General features: G+C 46.2%; 1 protein-coding gene across 1 annotated transcript in view; it reads left to right on the top strand.

The window, feature by feature from the left end:
- Positions 1-5,013: 5,013 nt before the first annotated feature.
- LOC124047885 (phospholipid-transporting ATPase IH-like) overlaps positions 5,014-20,260 on the top strand; it is a 66,176-nt gene continuing 50,929 nt past the window's right edge. Inside the window, exons 1-2 of the mRNA XM_046368251.1 lie at positions 5,014-5,203; positions 5,465-5,816. Of these exons, the coding sequence (XP_046224207.1) occupies positions 5,014-5,203; positions 5,465-5,816 (542 nt within the window). The remainder of the gene's footprint in view (positions 5,204-5,464; positions 5,817-20,260) is intronic.

The following is a 20,260-nucleotide window of genomic DNA, read 5'->3' as shown; positions in this document are numbered from 1 at the left end:
ATTCTCTATGGAAGACATGAACAGAGGTGGTTTAAACCTGCACGAAACACAGACCTTATTTGAAGTAGATCAAGACATTCTCTATGGAAGACATGAACAGAGGTGGTTTAAACCTGCACGAAACACAGACCTTATTTGAAGTAGATCAAGACATTCTCTATGGAAGACATGAACAGAGGTGGTTTAAACCTGCACGAAACACAGACCTTATTTGAAGTAGATCAAGACATTCTCTATGGAAGACATGAACAGAGGTGGTTTAAACCTGCACGAAACACAGACCTTATTTGAAGTAGATCAAGACATTCTCTATGGAAGACATGAACAGAGGTGGTTTAAACCTGCACGAAACACAGACCTTATTTGAAGTAGATCAAGACATTCTCTATGGAAGACATGAACAGAGGTGGTTTAAACCTGCACGAAACACAGACCTTATTTGAAGTAGATCAAGACATTCTCTATGGAAGACATGAACAGAGGTGGTTTAAACCTGCACGAAACACAGACCTTATTTGAAGTAGATCAAGACATTCTCTATGGAAGACATGAACAGAGGTGGTTTAAACCTGCACGAAACACAGACCTTATTTGAAGTAGATCAAGACATTCTCTATGGAAGACATGAACAGAGGTGGTTTAAACCTGCACGAAACACAGACCTTATTTGAAGTAGATCAAGACATTCTCTATGGAAGACATGAACAGAGGTGGTTTAAACCTGCACGAAACACAGACCTTATTTGAAGTAGATCAAGACATTCTCTATGGAAGATATGAACAGAGGTGGTTTAAACCTGCACGAAACACAGACCTTATTTGAAGTAGATCAAGACATTCTCTATGGAAGACATGAACGGTAAAATAACAAAGGACGCAAGTTATTATAGGAATTATAACACGTCGACTATTTCTCTCTAAACCATATACCTTTGACTATTACGAGTCTGCTGCTGCCTACCACCCCTCAGTCAGACTGCTCTATCAAATATCAAATCATAGACTTAACTATAATAAACACACAGAAATATGAGCCTTTAGGTCAAATCCGGAAACTATCACCTCGAAAACAAAACATTTATTCCGTTCCGTATTTTATCTAACGGGTGGCATCCATGAGTCTAAATATTCCTGTTCCATTGCACAACCTTCAATGTTATGTCATAATTACGTAACATTCTGGCAAATGAGTTCGCAAAGAGCCAGGCGGCCCAAACTGTTGCATATACGCTGAGTCTGCGTGCAATTAACGTAAGAGGTGACACAATTTCACCTGGTTAATATTGCCTGCTAACCTGGATTTCTTTTAGCTAAATATGCAGGTTTAAAAATTTTAAGAAAGGCATTGATGTTTATGTTTAAGTACACATTGGAGCAACGACAGTCGTTGATTGTTTTTTATAAGATAAGTTTAATGCTAGTTAGCAACTTACCTTGGCTTACTGCATTCGCGTAACAGGCAGGCTCCTCGTGGAGCGCAATGTAATCAGGTGGTTAGAGCGTTGGATTAGTTAACTAAGTTTGCAAGACTGGATCCCCCTATAACTAAAAAGTCTACTTTACGCAACCTTACCAACCAATCAACAGATGGCGCTTCAATGAACTTGGAGATGAGGCAGCCAACCTGTACAATGCAGCCTACTAAACAAGTCATCCAAACTCACAACCTACCATCACACCTCAATCACTAACCACAGAGAGCTCAGAGCAGCAGGGTCCGGTGGGTTTAATGATTATCCCGGATGAGCCCCCATTATGTTACGTACGCCTCTAGAAGAGGGAACGCAACACCCTGCTACAACTCAACTCCCCGTTGAGCGAAAGAGGCATGGGACTGTAAGTGCGAATAATGATGACAAAGGCAGAGAATTTACAGTTTACAGGGAATTTATTCCGTCACTTTTGTATTATTATTTTTTTGTACATTTTCAGGATGTAAAAATGCTTTCAATGTCGACTTAAGTGACTTAAAACATATTTAACTTGGGTAGAAAAGATAATGGACCTTTTTATTATATCATCGGAGTATTGACAATCACAAATAAAAGCTAGACAGTCAGGGAGAATAGAAAATTCCCAAGACAATGTATTTAGCAGTATAGATTTTGTTATTATGTTTGATTAAGAGAACACTGCATTAGCCATGGAAAAATGCATAGAATTGCAGTAAAGTAGCTTTATAAACGGCAACATTTTCTCTCAGCTCTATGGCAGAATACAGTGAGCTCCAAAAGTATTGGGACACTGACACATGTTTAGTTGTTTTGGCTCTGTACTCCAGCACTTTGAATTTGAAGTGAGACAATGACTAAGGTTAAAGTGCAGACTGTCAGATTTGAGGGTACTTTTATCCATATTTTCATCCAAAAGTATTGGAACAAATGCAGTTATGTGTATTAAAAAGTTAAGTATTTAACCTCATACAGTGGGGCAAAAAAGTATTGTCAGCCATCAATTGTGCAAGTTCTCCCACTTACAAAGATGAGAGAGGCCTGTAATTTTCATCATAGGTACACTTCAACTATGAGTCTGAGAAAAAAAAATCCAGAAAATCACATTGTAGGATTTTAATGAATTTATTTGTAAATTATGGTGGAAAATAAGTATTTGGTCAATAACAAAACATGCATCCACTCATTCCTGAACTGCTTTTCAGCTGATTCAGAGTACCAGCTAGCGAGTCTGTAATCTCAGAAATAAATACGGAGAAGGTCTACATGACTTTTATCTGACACCTTGATCTGCTAGCAAGACTGATAAACACACACACCCACACACTTACACACATCTCTGTATGGCACATTATAACTTACCCCCTAACTGCTGTGATGAAGGTCCTCGTTCACATATTGGTGTGGAATTGTGGATGTGTACAACTTGTAGACTCACTTGCTAAATTCACATGGAAAAAGAGGTGTGGAGGTGTGAGGTGGAGGTGTGACAGGCAGCTGGATGAGATTCACGGCATGTAGGCCTGCTATGTCTGACACTGACCCTCATAGGCTAAACCAAACAGGGAGACAGACGGGGGAGATTTCTAATTTTCTCTAGCCATATTGATTTATTTATGGTACTTATTATCTTTAGTAAACACACACACAGACACACACGTGCACACACATGGTGTTTTCAAAATGCACAAACACCTGAGCTGTTCTTATAGACCTACAAGCATATCTTACTCTTATCCACCGTGGATATTGATTGACATATTTATAAAGTTGAATAATGTTGAATAAAGTTGAATAATTTAGTTGCTATTTCCATGGGTAGGATGATGCATGAGACACATAATGATTCAACAGAATGAATGTGTGCGTCCCCTATCCTGGATACAAGCCAGTACGGAAACACCACCAGCATACACTGACACTCCACCAACACGTGAATACTGATCAGAACTATTTCTTATGAGGTAATGTATCCTGATAATGTAATGAGTAAATAATGAATTACTGATTAATAAGTATCTGATTTGAGTGTGTGTGTGTGTTCTCTAATTGCACAATATGTCCAAAGTGTGGATGGTGGGTTTATGTCATCCCAGCTACAGGTTTTTAGATAATGTAGTCTCACAGTAGACAGCCATGACAGTTGTCTGGTGTCATTTACCATGAAAACCACCAATCACTTCCTCCCTCTTTTCTTTCCTCGTTACTTCCCTCCCTCTTTAGAGCTAGGGGTGATGGTCTATGTGATGTTTGTCTATTAGTCTGCCTAGTACATCTGTTGTGTCTCTGAAAGGCCAACATGATAGCCTGTCCACCTCTAAAAGCCCATTTGAACAAATCACACTCTCTCTGTGAGGTGCGTGCTGTGTGCAGAATCTCACTGATGAGAACGCACACAGAGAAGACAGCGAGAGAGGAGAAAGAAGGAGAATGAGTGGGAGGGAAGGCTGAGGAGAGATAAGCAGAGATATCCTTTTAGCTTGTCACACAGACCGCTCCCTTATGCTCTCCCTCCTTTAAAAAAATAAATAGTTGACTAGTTTATTTATATGTATTGATGGTTTCTCGACCTGTGTGTATAGTAATATGTGTATTGTAAAAGGAGAATGTGGACGTACAAGCCAAGGGAAAAAACAGTACACAATGTCATTGTGTGAGAGGTTATTTTGATAAGGACCCTTTGTTAATTTTTCTCTTCCCCTTCTCTCACCCTTCATTCTAGCTGTCTGGGGAACCTACACCAATATGGGGTACAGTATGCTTTAATGCTATTTCCTTTCTTATAAAAAAAATACATGGCTGCCATGAAATTACCACACCATCGTCCCCTCTTTCATCAGCAGGAAGGATGTTTGATATATGCAGACAGACAGACAGACAGACAGACAGACAGACAGACAGACAGACAGACAGACAGACAGACAGACAGACAGACAGACAGACAGACAGACAGACAGACAGACAGACAGACAGACAGACAGACAGACAGACAGACAGACAGACAGACAGACAGACAGACAGACAGACAGACAGACAGACAGAGGGAGGGAGGGAGGGAGTAAGCGTGGGTACCTGACAGCGCCCTTCATATGGCGAGCCGTTGACTCTGGGCTGAAGTGATTAGAGTTTCCCTTCGCGCCTTGCTGTGTGGTTCAGATACACAGTTAAGCAAGAATAAATATCTCCAACCTCAGCTAGGAGGTGGCAAGTTATTAAACACACCATCTGGACACTTTCTACCAGACTGACTGATCATTCCTGCCTTTGTCTCTCTCTGTGTCTCTCTTTCCTTCTCTGTCTCTCCATCTGTTTCCTTCTCCCACATGTGCAGGAGAGTCCTGATGCGTGTGCATTCATATATATATATATTATATACACTACTGTTCAAAAGTTTGGGCTCACTTAGAAATGTATTTGTTGAGACACGTGATGCCGCGGAGCTGAGCAGACGTTGACAAACCGAGCTCTTCAAAGATATTCTATTTTTACCTAAATAACAACGTTGAAACAATATTCTAACACCGGCTGATAAATTGTCAAGTACTTACCTTCCCAAAGAGCCATGGACCTCCGATCAAGAGGCAAGAAGGACAACCAAAACGTAGTTGATTCCCAAGATAACGATAACACTACAGCTAGCAAGATTAGCATTAGCACTCATAACTCAGACGACAGTTCCAGACTGTTGCTCTCAGCAGCCTCTTGCGAGCCTGCCGACATGCTGGCTACGCTCCTCCGGGAAATTCAGGATGGTAACAGAGGTCTTTCTCTGAAAATCGATAAGAAATCGGCTGAACTCCATTCTTCCATTGACGACCTGAAATCCTCCATGAATGATCTCCTTTTGAGAACGACTGAGGCAGAGCTGCGCATTAGCACAGTTGAAGATACCATCGCTAGACATGACCAGGTCTTGACACAACTGCAAAAGTACAATGCCTACCTCAAAAACAAAGTAGATCAGATGGAGAACCAGAGTCGACGTAGTAATATCCGTGTGGTGGGATTGAAAGAGGACAGCGAGGGCCGTGACCCGGTCCGTTTCTTCACTCAATGGATCCCGGAGGTCCTAGGCATAACCAAATTCACCAAACAGCTGGAAATTGAACGCGCCCACAGAACATCAGCGCCGAAACCCCGGCCAGATGAGCCCCCACGAGCCGTCCTGATCAGGTTCCTCCGTTTCCAAGACAGAGAGAAGATACTGCAACTCGCAAGAGCCAAAGGGGACATCGCCATCAATGGGAAGAGGGTCAGTCTTTTCCCGGATATGAGCGCGGACCTCACCAGACGCCGCAAGCAGTTCAGACCTGCCGCCAAAGCACTGAAGGAGAAGAACATCACCGGCTACCTCATCCACCCTGCGCGGATGAAAGTTCAATACAAAGGCCAAAGCCATCTCTTCAACACACCGGGAGAAGTGCACACTTTTCTCAAAGAACTGAGCAACGTCTGAGTCTGAGCCAGGACGGTCTCTCTGGGGGATAAAATGCAGTTCGTTTGTTTTCTCTTATCTGGATTGAACTGCTGGTATCTCCCGGTCACTTTAATTGATTTGTACATTTTCAACTAACCGTATCTTCCCGGGGTGAGTTCTATTACATTTACAGGAGAGTATATTTTGGTTTAGTCCATATCTACTGGGCGAAGCAATAAGTGGGTTTAGGCCCACTGCTTTCCCCCTCATTTATGTTAATCTTTCGTAAAGAGACTCAAGCAGCCCTTACCGTGGGCAGTAAATATTCAGCCATAAATATCTATTCACAACGTTTGTTTTCAATTTAGAGAGCTCGCAGGTTTTAGTTTACGCCAAGGTTTAGCTAGTAAGAGCAAGATGGAAAGCGAGCAGCAACGTATCTCTACAAGTGTATTCATGTTTGATTGTTGGGACTGTTGTTCTAGTCTGACAATCGGGGTGGGTGGGATTTTTATTTATTTTTTCTTCTTTTTTTCTATGTTTATTGTTTCCCTCCTAAAGAGACACACAGGTCACTTTTGTGCTCAAACCAAAGTTGAAACATTTCATAATTATCTGCATATGATAGATTTCTATTCAGTTACATATTTGAAACCCAACCTATGCTTAATCCACTAAAATATGTCACATTCAACGTAAAAGGTCTTAACAGCCCGATTAAAAGGAAAATAGTCTATACATATCTTAAGAAATTAAAGGCTGACATTGAGTTTTTACAAGAAACACATCATACAGCCAGAGAACACAAGAAATTGAAGAGGGAATGGGAAGGACAAGTTTTTGCATCCTCTTTTAACTCCAAAGCAAGAGGAACTGCAATTTTGATAAGTAGACACATCCCCTTCTGCGTCAACAACACCATCTCTGATCCCTCTGGCAGGTTTGTTTTGGTGCAGGGGCATATGTTTTCAGAGTCTTGGACCCTATTGAATATTTATGCTCCTAACTTGGATGACCATATGTTTATTCAGAATGTCTTCCTTCAGGTTGCTCAAGCACCACCAGGATGGCTACTGGTTGGAGGAGATTTTAATTTTTGCTTAGATACAGTTCTTGATAGGTCTTCTGATAAACCCTCACTTCTTACCAAAGCCGGCAAGCTCACCATGTCATTCATGAAAGATCTCAATTTACTAGACACCTGGAGACAGTTGCACCCACAGGATAGGGACTACTCTTTTTTATTCACACCCACACAAGACACACACACGCATAGATAACTTTTTACTTTCGACACAACTGTTTCATAGAGTGTTAGATGTCGAGTATCTCCCCAGATTGCTTAGTGACCATTCTCCTCTGGTATTATCAAACTCCATTCCTACCAAGGTAAATGGAGCATATAGATGGAGACTAAATTCTACACTTCTAAAGCAACCTGAATTTTGTGCATTCATCAAAGAGCAGATCAATATTTTTACTTTGACAAACAAACCCTCTGCTCCTGACAGCTTCATTCTTTGGGACAAATTGAAGGCCTACCTGAGGGGACAGATTATTTCCTATACTAAAGGGCTGAAGAAAAAACACGGTGCGGAACTGAGTGCTCTTCAATCTGAAATCTCTGAGCTAGAGAAAACCTACCAAAGAGGCCCGACTAAAGATCTATACAGGCTTTTTGTCATGCTGGTGAATGAGGACCCAAAAGCGACTTAACGAAAACAGAGTCTTTATTCCAGAATATGACAAAAGTAATAATCCTGGATATATCAAGGAGAAAACAAAACAGGAAAAACTGAAATCCACTCGTAGTAGCGAGGACTGACTGGAGACTCGGCCATAGACTGCAGGTTGCTTCGGGAAGGCACCGACCGTAGCAGACTAAGACACCTGCTCATACGCAGCATCTGAAGAAGATAAAACACGACAGGGCGAGACAAGGACACAGAACAGCGAACATCATACAAGGATCCGACAAGGACAGAAGCGGAAAACAGAGGGAGAAATAGTGGCTCTAATCAGAGGGCAAAATAGGGGACAGGTGTGAAAAGAGTAAATGAGGAACAGCTGGGAGCAGGAACGGAACGATAAGGAGAGAGAGAGCGAGAGAGGAAGAGAGGGAGGGGAAGAGAGGGATAGAAAGAGGGAAAGAACCTAATAAGACCAGCAGAGGGAAACGAATAGAAGGGAAGCACAGAGACAAGACATGATAACCAATGACAAAACATGACAGTACCCCCCCCACTCACCGAGCGCCTCCTGGCGCACTCGAGGAGGAACCCTGGCGGCAACGGAGGAAATCATCAATCAGCGAACGGTCCAGCACGTCCCGAGATGGAACCCAACTCCTCTCCTCAGGACCGTAACCCTCCCAATCCACTAAGTACTGGTGACCACGTCCCCAAGAACGCATGTCCATGATCTTTCGTACCTTGTAAATAGGTGCGCCCTCGACAAGGACGGGGGGGAGGGAAGACGAACGGGGGCGCGAAGAAAGGGCTTGACACAGGAGACATGGAAGACAGGGTGGACGCGACGAAGATGTCGCGGAAGAAGCAGTCGCACAGCGACAGGATTGACGACCTGGGAGACACGGAACGGACCAATGAACCGCGAAGTCAACTTGCGAGAAGCTGTCATAAGGGGAAGGTTACAAGTGGAAAGCCACACTCTCTGGCCGCGACAATACCTAGGACTCTTAATCCTACGTTTATTGGCGGCTCTCACAGTCTGCGCCCTGTAACGGCAAAGTACAGACCTCACCCTCCTCCAGGTGCGCTCACAACGTTGGACAAACGCCTGAGCGGAGGGAACGCTGGACTCGGCGAGCTGGGACGAGAACAGAGGAGGCTGGTACCCCAGACTACTCTGAAACGGAGATAGCCCGGTAGCAGACGAAGGAAGCGAGTTGTGAGCGTATTCTGCCCAGGGGAGCTGTTCTGCCCAAGACGCAGGGTTTCTAAAAGAAAGGCTGCGTAATATGCGACCAATCGTCTGATTGGCCCTTTCTGCTTGACCGTTAGACTGGGGATGAAAACCGGAAGAGAGACTGACGGAAGCACCAATCAAACGACAGAATTCCCTCCAAAACTGTGACGTGAATTGCGGACCTCTGTCTGAAACGGCGTCTAACGGGAGGCCATGAATTCTGAACACATTCTCAATGATGATTTGTGCCGTCTCCTTAGCGGAAGGAAGCTTAGCGAGGGGAATGAAATGTGCCGCCTTAGAGAACCTATCGACAACCGTAAGAATCACAGTCTTCCCCGCAGACGAAGGCAGACCGGTAATGAAGTCTAAGGCGATGTGAGACCATGGTCGAGAAGGAATGGGAAGCGGTCTGAGACGACCGGCAGGAGGAGAGTTACCTGAGTTAGTCTGCGCGCAGTCCGAACAAGCAGCCACGAAACGGCGCGTGTCACGCTCCTGAGTAGGCCACCAAAACCGCTGGCGAATAGAAGCAAGTGTACCCCGAACGCCGGGGTGGCCAGCTAACTTGGCAGAGTGAGCCCACTGAAGAACAGCCAGACGAGTAGAAACAGGAACGAAAAGAAGGTTACTAGGACAAGCGCGCGGCGACGCAGTGTGAGTGAGTGCTTGCTTAACCTGTCTCTCAATTCCCCAGACAGTCAACCCGACAACACGCCCATCAGGAATAATCCCCTCGGGATCGGTAGCAGCCACAGAAGAACTAAAGAGACGGGATAAGGCATCAGGCTTGGTGTTCTTATTACCCGGGCGATAAGAAATCACGAACTCGAAACGAGCGAAAAACAACGCCCAACGAGCTTGACGTGCATTAAGTCGTTTGGCAGAACGGATGTACTCAAGGTTCTTATGGTCAGTCCAAACGACAAAAGGAACGGTCGCCCCCTCCAACCACTGTCGCCATTCGCCTAGGGCTAAGCGGATGGCGAGCAGTTCGCGGTTACCCACATCATAGTTTGCGTTCCGATGGCGACAGGCGATGAGAAAAATAAGCGCAAGGATGGACCTTATCGTCAGACTGGAAGCGCTGGGATAGAATGGCTCCCACGCCCACCTCTGAAGCGTCAACCTCGACAATGAATTGTTTAGTGACGTCAGGAGTAACAAGGATAGGAGCGGACGTAAAACGCTTCTTGAGGAGATCAAAAGCTCCCTGGGCGGAACCGGACCACTTAAAGCACGTCTTGACAGAAGTAAGAGCTGTGAGAGGGGCAGCAACTTGACCGAAATTACGAATGAAACGCCGATAGAAATTAGCGAAACCTAGAAAGCGCTGCAACTCGACACGTGACCTTGGAACGGGCCAATCACTGACAGCCTGGACTTTAGCGGGATCCATCTGAATGCCTTCAGCGGAAATAACAGAACCGAGAAATGTGACAGAGGAGACATGAAAGGCGCACTTCTCAGCCTTCACGTAGAGACAATTCTCTAAAAGGCATTGGAGTACATGTCGAACGTGCTGAACATGAATCTCGAGTGACGGTGAAAAAATCAGGATATCGTCAAGGTAGACAAAAACAAAGATGTTCAGCATGTCTCTCAGTACATCATTAACTAATGCCTGAAAAACAGCTGGAGCATTAGCGAGACCGAACGGCAGAACCCGGTACTCAAAATGCCCTAACGGAGTGTTAAACGCCGTTTTCCACTCGTCCCCCTCTCTGATGCGCACGAGATGGTAAGCGTTACGAAGGTCCAACTTAGTAAAGAACCTGGCTCCCTGCAGAATCTCGAAGGCTGACGACATAAGGGGAAGCGGATAACGATTCTTAACCGTTATGTCATTCAGCCCTCGATAATCCACGTAGGGGCGCAGAGTACCGTCCTTCTTCTTAACAAAAAAAAAACCCGCTCCGGCGGGAGAGGAAGAAGGCACTACGGTGCCGGCGTCGAGAGAAACAGACAAATAATCCTCGAGAGCCTTACGTTCGGGAGCCGACAGAGAGTATAGTCTACCCCGAGGGGGAGTGGTCCCCGGAAGGAGATCAATACTACAATCATACGACCGGTGAGGAGGAAGGGAGTTGGCTCTGGACCGACTGAAGACCGTGCGCAGATCATGATATTCCTCCGGCACTCCTGTCAAATCACCAGGTTCCTCCTGAGAAGAGGGGACAGAAGAAACAGGAGGGATAGCAGACATTAAACACTTCACATGACAAGAAACGTTCCAGGATAGGATAGAATTACTAGACCAATTAATAGAAGGATTATGACATACTAGCCAGGGATGACCCAAAACAACAGGTGTAAAAGGTGAACGAAAAATCAAAAAGGAAATGGTCTCACTGTGGTTACAAGATACTGTGAGGGTTAAAGGTAGTGTCTCATATCTGATACTGGGGAGAAGACTACCATCTAAGGCGAACATGGGCGTGGGCTTCCCTAACTGTCTGAGAGGAATGTCATGTTTCCGAGCCCATGCTTCGTCCATAAAACAACCCTCAGCCCCAGAGTCTATCAAGGCACTGCATGAAGCAGCCGAACCGGTCCAGCGTAGATGGACCGACAAGGTAGTACAGGAACTTGATGGAGAGACCTGAGTAGTAGCGCTCACCAGTAGCCCTCCGCTTACTGATGAGCTCTGGCTTTTACTGGACATGAATTGACAAAATGTCCAGCAGAACCGCAATAGAGGCAAAGGCGGTTGGTGATCCTCCGTTCCCTCTCCTTAGTCGAGATGCGAATACCTCCCAGCTGCATGGGCTCAGTCTCTGAGCTGGAGGGAGGAGATGGTTGCGATGCGGAGAGGGGGAACACCGTTAACGCGAGCTCTCTTCCACGAGCTCGGTGACGAAGATCTACCCGTCGTTCTATGCGGATGGCGAGTGCAATCAAAGAGTCCACACTGGAAGGAACCTCCCGGGAGAGAATCTCATCCTTAACCTCAGCGTGGAGTCCCTCCAGAAAACGAGCGAGCAACGCCGGCTCGTTCCAGTCACTAGAGGCAGCAAGAGTGCGAAACTCTATAGAGTAATCCGTTATGGATCGATCACCTTGACATAGGGAAGCCAGGGCCCTAGAAGCCTCCCTACCAAAAACTGAACGATCAAAAACCCGTATCATCTCCTCTTTAAAGTTCAGGTAATTGTTAGAACACTCAGCCCTTGCCTCCCAGATAGCTGTGCCCCACTCTCGAGCCCGACCAGTAAGGAGTGAAATGACGTAAGCAATCCGAGCCCTCTCTCTTGAGTATGTGTTGGGTTGGAGAGAGAACACAATATCACACTGGGTGAGAAAGGAGCGGCACTCAGTGGGCTGCCCAGAGTAACATGGTGGGTTATTAACCCTAGGTTCCGGAGACTCGGAAGACCAGGAAGTAGCTGGTGGCACGAGACGAAGACTCTGAAACTGTCCTGAGAGGTCGGAAACCTGAGCGGCCAGGGTCTCAACGGCATGACGAGCAGCAGACAATTCCTGCTCGTGTCTGCCGAGCATTGCTCCCTGGATCCTGTTTCCACTCGTCTGGCTGTTCTTCAGTGGGCTCACTCTGCCAAGTTAGCTGGTCATCCCGGTGTTCGAGGCACTCTTGCTTCTCTTCGCCAGCGCTTTTGGTGGCCGACTCAGGAGCGTGACACGCGCCGTTTCGTGGCTGCTTGTTCGGACTGCGCGCAGACTAAGTCAGGTAACTCTCCTCCTGCCGGTCGTCTCAGACCGCTCCCCATTCCTTCTCGACCATGGTCTCACATCGCCCTAGACTTCATTACCGGTCTGCCTTTGTCTGCGGGGAAGACTGTGATTCTTACGGTTGTCGATAGGTTCTCTAAGGCGGCACATTTCATTCCTCTCGCTAAACTTCCTTCCGCTAAGGAGACGGCACAAATCATCATCGAGAATGTGTTCAGAATTCATGGCCTCCCGTTAGACGCCGTTTCAGACAGAGGTCCGCAATTCACGTCACAGTTTTGGAGGGAGTTCTGTCGTTTGATTGGTGCGTCCGTCAGTCTCTCTTCCGGGTTTCATCCCCAGTCTAACGGTCAAGCAGAGGGCCAATCAGACGATTGGTCGCATACTACGCAGCCTTTCTTTCAGAAACCCTGCGTCTTGGGCAGAACAGCTCCCCTGGGCAGAATACGCTCACAACTCGCTTCCTTCGTCTGCTACCGGGTTATCTCCGTTTCAGAGTAGTCTGGGTTACCAGCCTCCTCTGTTCTCATCCCAGCTTGCCGAGTCCAGTGTTCCCTCCGCTCAAGCATTTGTCCAACGTTGTGAGCGCACCTGGAGGAGGGTGAGGTCTGCACTTTGCCGTTACAGGGCACAGACTGTGAGCCGCCAATAAACGTAGGATTAAGAGTCCTAGGTATTGTTGCGGCCAGAGAGTGTGGCTTTCCACTCGCAACCTTCCTCTTACGACAGCTTCTCGTAAGTTGACTCCGCGGTTCATTGGTCCGTTCCGTGTCTCCCAGGTCGTCAATCCTGTCGCTGTGCGACTGCTTCTTCCGCGACATCTTCATCGCGTCCATCCTGTCTTCCATGTCTCCTGTGTCAAGCCCTTTCTTCGCACCCCGTTCGTCTTCCCTCCCCCCTCCCGTCCTTGTCGAGAGTGCACCTATTTACAAGGTACGTAGGATCATGGACATGCGTTCTCGGGGACGGGGTCACCAATACTTAGTGGATTGGGAGGGTTACGGTCCTGAGGAGAGGAGTTGGGTTCCGTCTCGGGACGTGCTGGACCGTTCACTGATTGATGATTTCCTCCGTTGCCGCCAGGATTCCTCCTCGAGTGCGCCAGGAGGCGCTCGGTGAGTGGGGGTACTGTCATGTTTTGTCTTATATTGTCTTGTCATTTTGCTTTTCCTTCTGTTCGTTTTCCCCCTGCTGGTCTTTTTAGGTTCGTTCCCCTTTTTCTCTCTCCCTCTCTCTCTCTCTTCTCTCTATCATTCCGTTCCTGCTCCCAGCTGTTCCTATTCCCCTAATCAATCATTTAGTCTTCCCACACCTGTTCCCTATCTTTTCCCCTGATTAGAGTCCCTATTTCTCCCCTTGTTTTCCGTCTCTGTCCTGTCGGATCCTTGTATACTGTTCACCGTGCTGTGTCTTTGTATCGCCCTGTCGTGTCGTGTTTCCCTCAGATGCTGCGTGGTGAGCAGGTGTCTGAGTCTGCTACGGTCGAGTGCCTTCCCGAGGCAACCTGCAGTTCATTATCGAGTCTCCAGTCAGTTCTCGTGATTACGAGTGAAATTGTTTCTTATGCTTTATTTACCGCTCCGATTTGTCTAGGAGTATTGCTATTTCCTTAAACTGGATTAAAGACTCTGTTTTCGCCAAGTCGCTTTTGGGTCCTCATTCACCTGCATAACAGAATGTCCTGCCCAGGTTTCTATATCTGTTTCAATCTCTCCCTATCCCTGTTCCCGCAGCATTTTTTTCCTCTATCGACAAGCTGACCAGATGGTTTATCTGGCACGGCAAAACCCCTAGGGTTGGCCTGGATAAACCGACCCTTGATTACAGTCAAGGGGGCTTAAACCTCCCCAATTTTAGAATCTACTACTGGGTTGCACAGTCTAGGTTTCTGGCTCAGAGGTTTGACAATGGTCACTCTCCCTCATGGTTGAACATTGAAAAGCTTGAGGTAAATGATGACACTGGGGCAGATTTGTTTTACAAATGGGACAGAAAATCTATAAAAACCATCACAGACAACCCTTTAATCATACATTCTGTCCTGGCATGGTGCAAACTGCGTGAGCTGTTTGGACGAGGGGGATTCCTTTCCCCTAAAACCTCTTTATGGAACAATAGATTGATCCCTATGTTTTTCCAGAATAGTAACTTTAGACCATGGTCTGATAAGGGGATCACTCTTCTGGAACATTGTTACGAGGAGGGAGTTCTTATGTCTTTTGATCAGCTGAAACAGAAATACCACTTGCCCTGCAGGGACTTCTTTAGCTACCTACAACTACGAAACTTTATTAGGGTGACTCTCAAGGGACAATGGAACCTACCTAAGATGTCACCTAGTAAACAACTCTGCCACGCAGACCAACCACTGTTCAAGACCATTTCCCGTGTTTACAATGCTCTTATGTCAGGACTAACACTGCCCGGGCTAGATAAACCCCGACTTAGATGGGAGAGAGATCTGGGTATTGATCTTGATGAGGATCTATGGAGTGACCTATGCAGGGATGGGGTTACATTCACATTGAACTCCAGATACAGACTGATCCAGTTTAATTTCCTCCATCAGCTCTATATCACCCCATCTAGACTGCACAGGTTCAACCCAGATATCTCCTCCCTATGTTTTAGATGTGGCTCAGATGAAGGAACATTCCTCCATTCCATACTATAAAGCTAACAGAAATATTGCTAGCGATTGCCAAGAAATGTATTGCCTTGAAATGGAAATTGGATTCCTCCCTGCCAGTTGCAATGTGGCTTTTGGAAGTTAATAGTTGTATCCCTTTGGAGAAAATCACTTACTGCTTGAGGAATAAGTTAAAGACATTTTACAGAATTTGGCAACCTTTTATTGACTATATGGAGAATCTCCCCCCCCACATCTCATTGATTGAATTTATATATAATCCACACATAATGTTTCACACGTAATGTATATTATGTAGCCTACGGCAGGTGATCCAATGTCTCGTTTTTTTTTTAAAATATATTTTTTACATTTTTTATTATTGTATGTTTGTTTATATAACTATAATTATAATTTATTTTTTGTTACGTTCGTCAGTTACTGTCACTTTGTCCTATCGTTGTCTAATATCTTTTCACTTTTGTTTTGAATGTTCTTAATTGGAAAATGCAAAAAGAAAATATTTTTAAAAAGAAAATAAATCAAACATTCCATTAAAATAACATCAAATTGATCAGAAATACAGTGTTGACATGGTAAATGTTGTAAATGACTATTGTAGCTGGAAACGTCAGATTTTTTATGGAATATCTACATAGGCATACAGAGGCCCATTATCAGCAACCATCTCTCCTGTGTTCCAATGGCATGTTGTGTTATCTAATCCAAGTTTATAATTTTAAAAAGCAAATTGATCATTAGAAAACCCCTTTGCAATTATGTTAGCACAGCTGAAAACTGTTGTTCTGATGAAAGAAGCAAAGAGATTGTTCTGGCAATTCTCACATACCTGTAGAAACTTAATTAGGAAGGATTTGTGAGCGTGGGTACCTGACAGCGGCTTTCTTATGGCGAGCCGTTGACTCTGGGCTGAAGTGATTAGTTTCCCTTCGCGCCTCGCTGTGTGGATCAGATACACAGTTAAGCAAGAGCAAATATCTCCAACCTCAGCTAGGAGGGGGCAAGTTATTAAACACACCATCTGGACACTTTCTACCAGACTGACTGGTCCTTCTGTAGCTCAGTTGGTAGAGCATGGTGCTTGTAACGCCAGGGTAGTGGGTTCGATCCCCGGGACCACCCATACGTAGAATGTATGCACACATGACTGTAAGTTGCTTTTGATAAAAGCGTCTGCTAAATGGCATATATTATTATTATTATTATTCCTCACTGTCTCTCTCTCTCTCTCCTTATCTGCTCTCTCATGCTCTCTCTCTCTCTCTCTGACACTCTCTCTCTCTGACTCTATCCATCCAGTTGAAGTCGGAAGTTTACATGCACTTAGGTTTTTCAACCACTCCACAAATTTCTTGTTAACAAACCATAGTTTTGGCAAGTCAGTTAGGACATCTACTTTGTGCATGACACAAGTAATTTTCACTGTATCGCAATTCCAGTGGGTCAGAAGTTTACATACACTAAGTTGACTGTAAACAGCTTGGAAAATACCAGAAAATGATCTCATGGCTTTAGAAGCTTCTGATAGGCTAATTGAGGTCAATTGGAGGTGTACCTGTGGATGTATTTCAAGGCCTACCTTCAAACTCAGTGCCTCTTTGCTTGACATCATGGGAAAATCAAAAGAAATCAGCCAAGACCTCAGAAAAAAACATTCTAGACCTCCACAAGTCTGGTTCATCCTTGGGAGCAATATCCAAACGCCTGAATGTACCAAGTTTATCTGTACAAACAATAGTACGCAAGTATAAACACCATGGGACCATGCAGCCGCCATACCGCTCAGGAAGGAGATGCGTTCTGTCTCCTAGAGATGAAGGTACTTTGGTGCGAAAAGTGCAAATCAATCCCAGAACAACAGCAAATGACCTTGTGAAGATGCTGGAGGAAACAGGTACAAAAGTATCTATATGCACAGTAAAACGTGTCCTATATAGACATAACCTGAAAGGCCGCTCAGCAAGGAAGAAGCCACTTCTCCAAAACCGCCATAAAAAGGCAGACTATGGTATGCAACTGCACATGGGGACAAAGATCATACTTTTTTTTTTGGTCCTCTGGTCTGAGAAAAAAAAATAGAACTGTATGGCCATAATGACCATCGTTATGTTTGGAGGAAAAAGGGGGAGGCTTGCAAGCCGAAGAACACCATCCCAACCGTGAAGCGCGGGGGGTGGCAGCATCATGTTGTGGGGGTACCTTGCTGCAGGAGGGACCTATAGATGGCATCATGAGGGAAGAAAATTGTGTGGATTTGTTGAAGCACACCACCTCAACACATCAGTCAGGAAGTTAAAGCTTGGTCTGGGTCTTCCAAATGGACAATGACACCAAGCATACATAGTTGTGGAAAAATGGCTTAAGGACAACAAAGTCAAGGTATTGGAGTGGCCATCACAAAGCCCTGACCTCAATCCCATGGACAATTCGTGGGCAGAACTGAAAAAGCGTGTGTGAGCAAGGAGGCCTACGTACCTGACTCAGTTACACCAGCTCTATCAGGAGGAATGGGTCAAAATGCACCCAACTTATAATGGGAAGCTTGTGGAAGGCTACCTGAAATGTTTGACCCAAGTTAAACAATTTAAAGGCAATGCTACCAAATACTAATTGAGTGTATGTAAACTTCTGACCCACTGGGAATGTTATGAAAGTAGTAAAATCGGAAATAAATCATTCTCTCTACTATTATTGTGACATTTCACATTCTTAAAATAAAGTGGAAATAAAGTGGTGATCCTAACTGACCTACGACATGGAATTTTTACTGGGATTACATTTCAAGAATGGTGAAGAACGGAGTTTAAATGTATTTGGCTGGGGTGTATGTAAACTTCCGACTGTCGTTTCCAGCTGCAATACATTTTACATTTACATTTAAGTCATTTAGCAGACGCTCTTATCCAGAGCGACTTACAAATTGGTGCATTCACCTTATGACATCCAGTAGAACAGTCACTTTACAATAGTGCATCTAAATCTTAAAGGGGGGGGTGAGAAGGATTACTTATCCTATCCTAGGTATTCCTTAAAGAGGTGGGGTTTCAGGTGTCTCCGGAAGGTGGTGATTGACTCCGCTGTCCTGGCGTCGTGAGGGAGTTTGTTCCACCATTGGGGGCCAGAGCAGCGAACAGTTTTGACTGGGCTGAGCGGGAACTGTACTTCCTCAGTGGTAGGGAGGCGAGCAGGCCAGAGGTGGATGAACGCAGTGCCCTTGTTTGGGTGTAGGGCCTGATCAGAGCCTGGAGGTACTGAGGTGCCATTCCCCTCACAGCTCCGTAGGCAAGCACCATGGTCTTGTAGCGGATGCGAGCTTCAACTGGAAGCTAGTGGAGAGAGCGGAGGAGCGGGGTGACGTGAGAGAACTTGGGAAGGTTGAACACCAGACGGGCTGCGGCGTTCTGGATGAGTTGTAGGGGTTTAATGGCACAGGCAGGGAGCCCAGCCAACAGCGAGTTGCAGTAATCCAGACGGGAGATGACAAGTGCCTGGATTAGGATCTGCGCCGCTTCCTGTGTGAGGCAGGGTCGTACTCTGCGGATGTTGTAGAGCATGAACCTACAGGAACGGGCCACCGCCTTGATGTTAGTTGAGAACGACAGGGTGTTGTCCAGGATCAGGCCAAGGTTCTTAGCGCTCTGGGAGGAGGACACAATGGAGTTGTCAACCGTGATGGCGAGATCATGGAACGGGCAGTCCTTCCCCGGGAGGAAGAGCAGCTCCGTCTTGCCGAGGTTCAGCTTGAGGTGGTGATCCGTCATCCACAATGATATGTCTGCCAGACATGCAGAGATGCGATTCGCCACCTGGTCATCAGAAGGGGGAAAGGAGAAGATTAATTGTGTGTCGTCTGCATAGCAATGATAGGAGAGACCATGTGAGGTTATGACAGAGCCAAGTGACTTGGTGTATAGCGAGAATAGGAGAGGGCCTAGAACAGAGCCCTGGGGGACACCAGTGGTGAGAGCGCGTGGTGAGGAGACAGATTCTCGCCACGCCACCTGGTAGGAGCGACCTGTCAGGTAGGACGCAATCCAAGCGTGGGCTGCGCCGGAGATGCCCAACTCGGAGAGGGTGGAGAGGAGGATCTGATGGTTCACAGTATCAAAGGCAGCCGATAGGACTAGAAGGATGAGAGCAGAGGAGAGAGAGTTAGCTTTAGCGGTGCGGAGCGCCTCCGTGATACAGAGAAGAGCAGTCTCAGTTGAATGACTAGTCTTGAAACCTGACTGATTTGGATCAAGAAGGTCATTCAGAGAGAGATAGCGGGAGAGCTGGCCAAGGACGGCACGTTCAAGAGTTTTGGAGAGAAAAGAAAGAAGGGATACTGGTCTGTAGTTGTTGACATCGGAGGCATCGAGTGTAGGTTTTTCAGAAGGGGTGCAACTCTCGCTCTCTTTAAGACAGAAGGGACGTAGCCAGCGGTCAGGGATGAGTTGATGAGCGAGGTGAGGTAGGGAGAAGGTCTCTGGAAATGGTCTGGAGAAGAGAGGAGGGGATAGGGTCAAGCGGGCAGGTTGTTGGGCGGCCGGCCGTCACAAGACGCGAGATTTCATCTGGAGAGAGAGGGAGAAAGAGGTCAGAGCACAGGGTAGGGCAGTGTGAGCAGAACCAGCGGAACCAGGATCGGATGTCGTCGACCTTCTTTTCAAAATGGTTGGCGAAGTCATCTGCAGAGAGGGAGGGGGGGGGGGAGGAGGATTCAGGAGGGAGGAGAAGGTGGCAAAGAGCTTCCTAGGGTTAGAGGCAGATGCTTGGAATTTAGAGTGGTAGAAAATGGCTTTAGCAGCAGAGACAGAGGAGGAAAATGTAGAGAGGAGGGAGTGAAAGGATGCCAGGTCAGCAGGGAGGCGAGTTTTCCTTCATTTCCGCTCGGCTGCCCGGAGCCCTGTTCTGTGAGCTTGCAATGAGTCATCGAGCCACGGGGCGGGAGGGGAGGACCGAGCCGGCCTGGAGGATAGGGGACATAGAGAGTCAAAGGATGCAGAAAGGGAGGAGAGGAGGGTTGAGGAGGCAGAATCAGGAGATAGGTTGGAGAAGGTTTGAGCAGAGGGAAGAGATGATAGGATGGAAGAGGAGAGAGTAGCGGGGGAGAGAGAGCGAAGGTTGGGACGGTGCGATACC

This window comes from Oncorhynchus gorbuscha, linkage group LG01, assembly GCF_021184085.1.
Source record: "Oncorhynchus gorbuscha isolate QuinsamMale2020 ecotype Even-year linkage group LG01, OgorEven_v1.0, whole genome shotgun sequence".
NCBI lineage: Eukaryota > Metazoa > Chordata > Actinopteri > Salmoniformes > Salmonidae > Oncorhynchus > Oncorhynchus gorbuscha.
The sequence above is the reverse complement of the archived record's forward strand: the minus strand, read 5'-3'. Positions and strand labels throughout refer to the sequence as shown.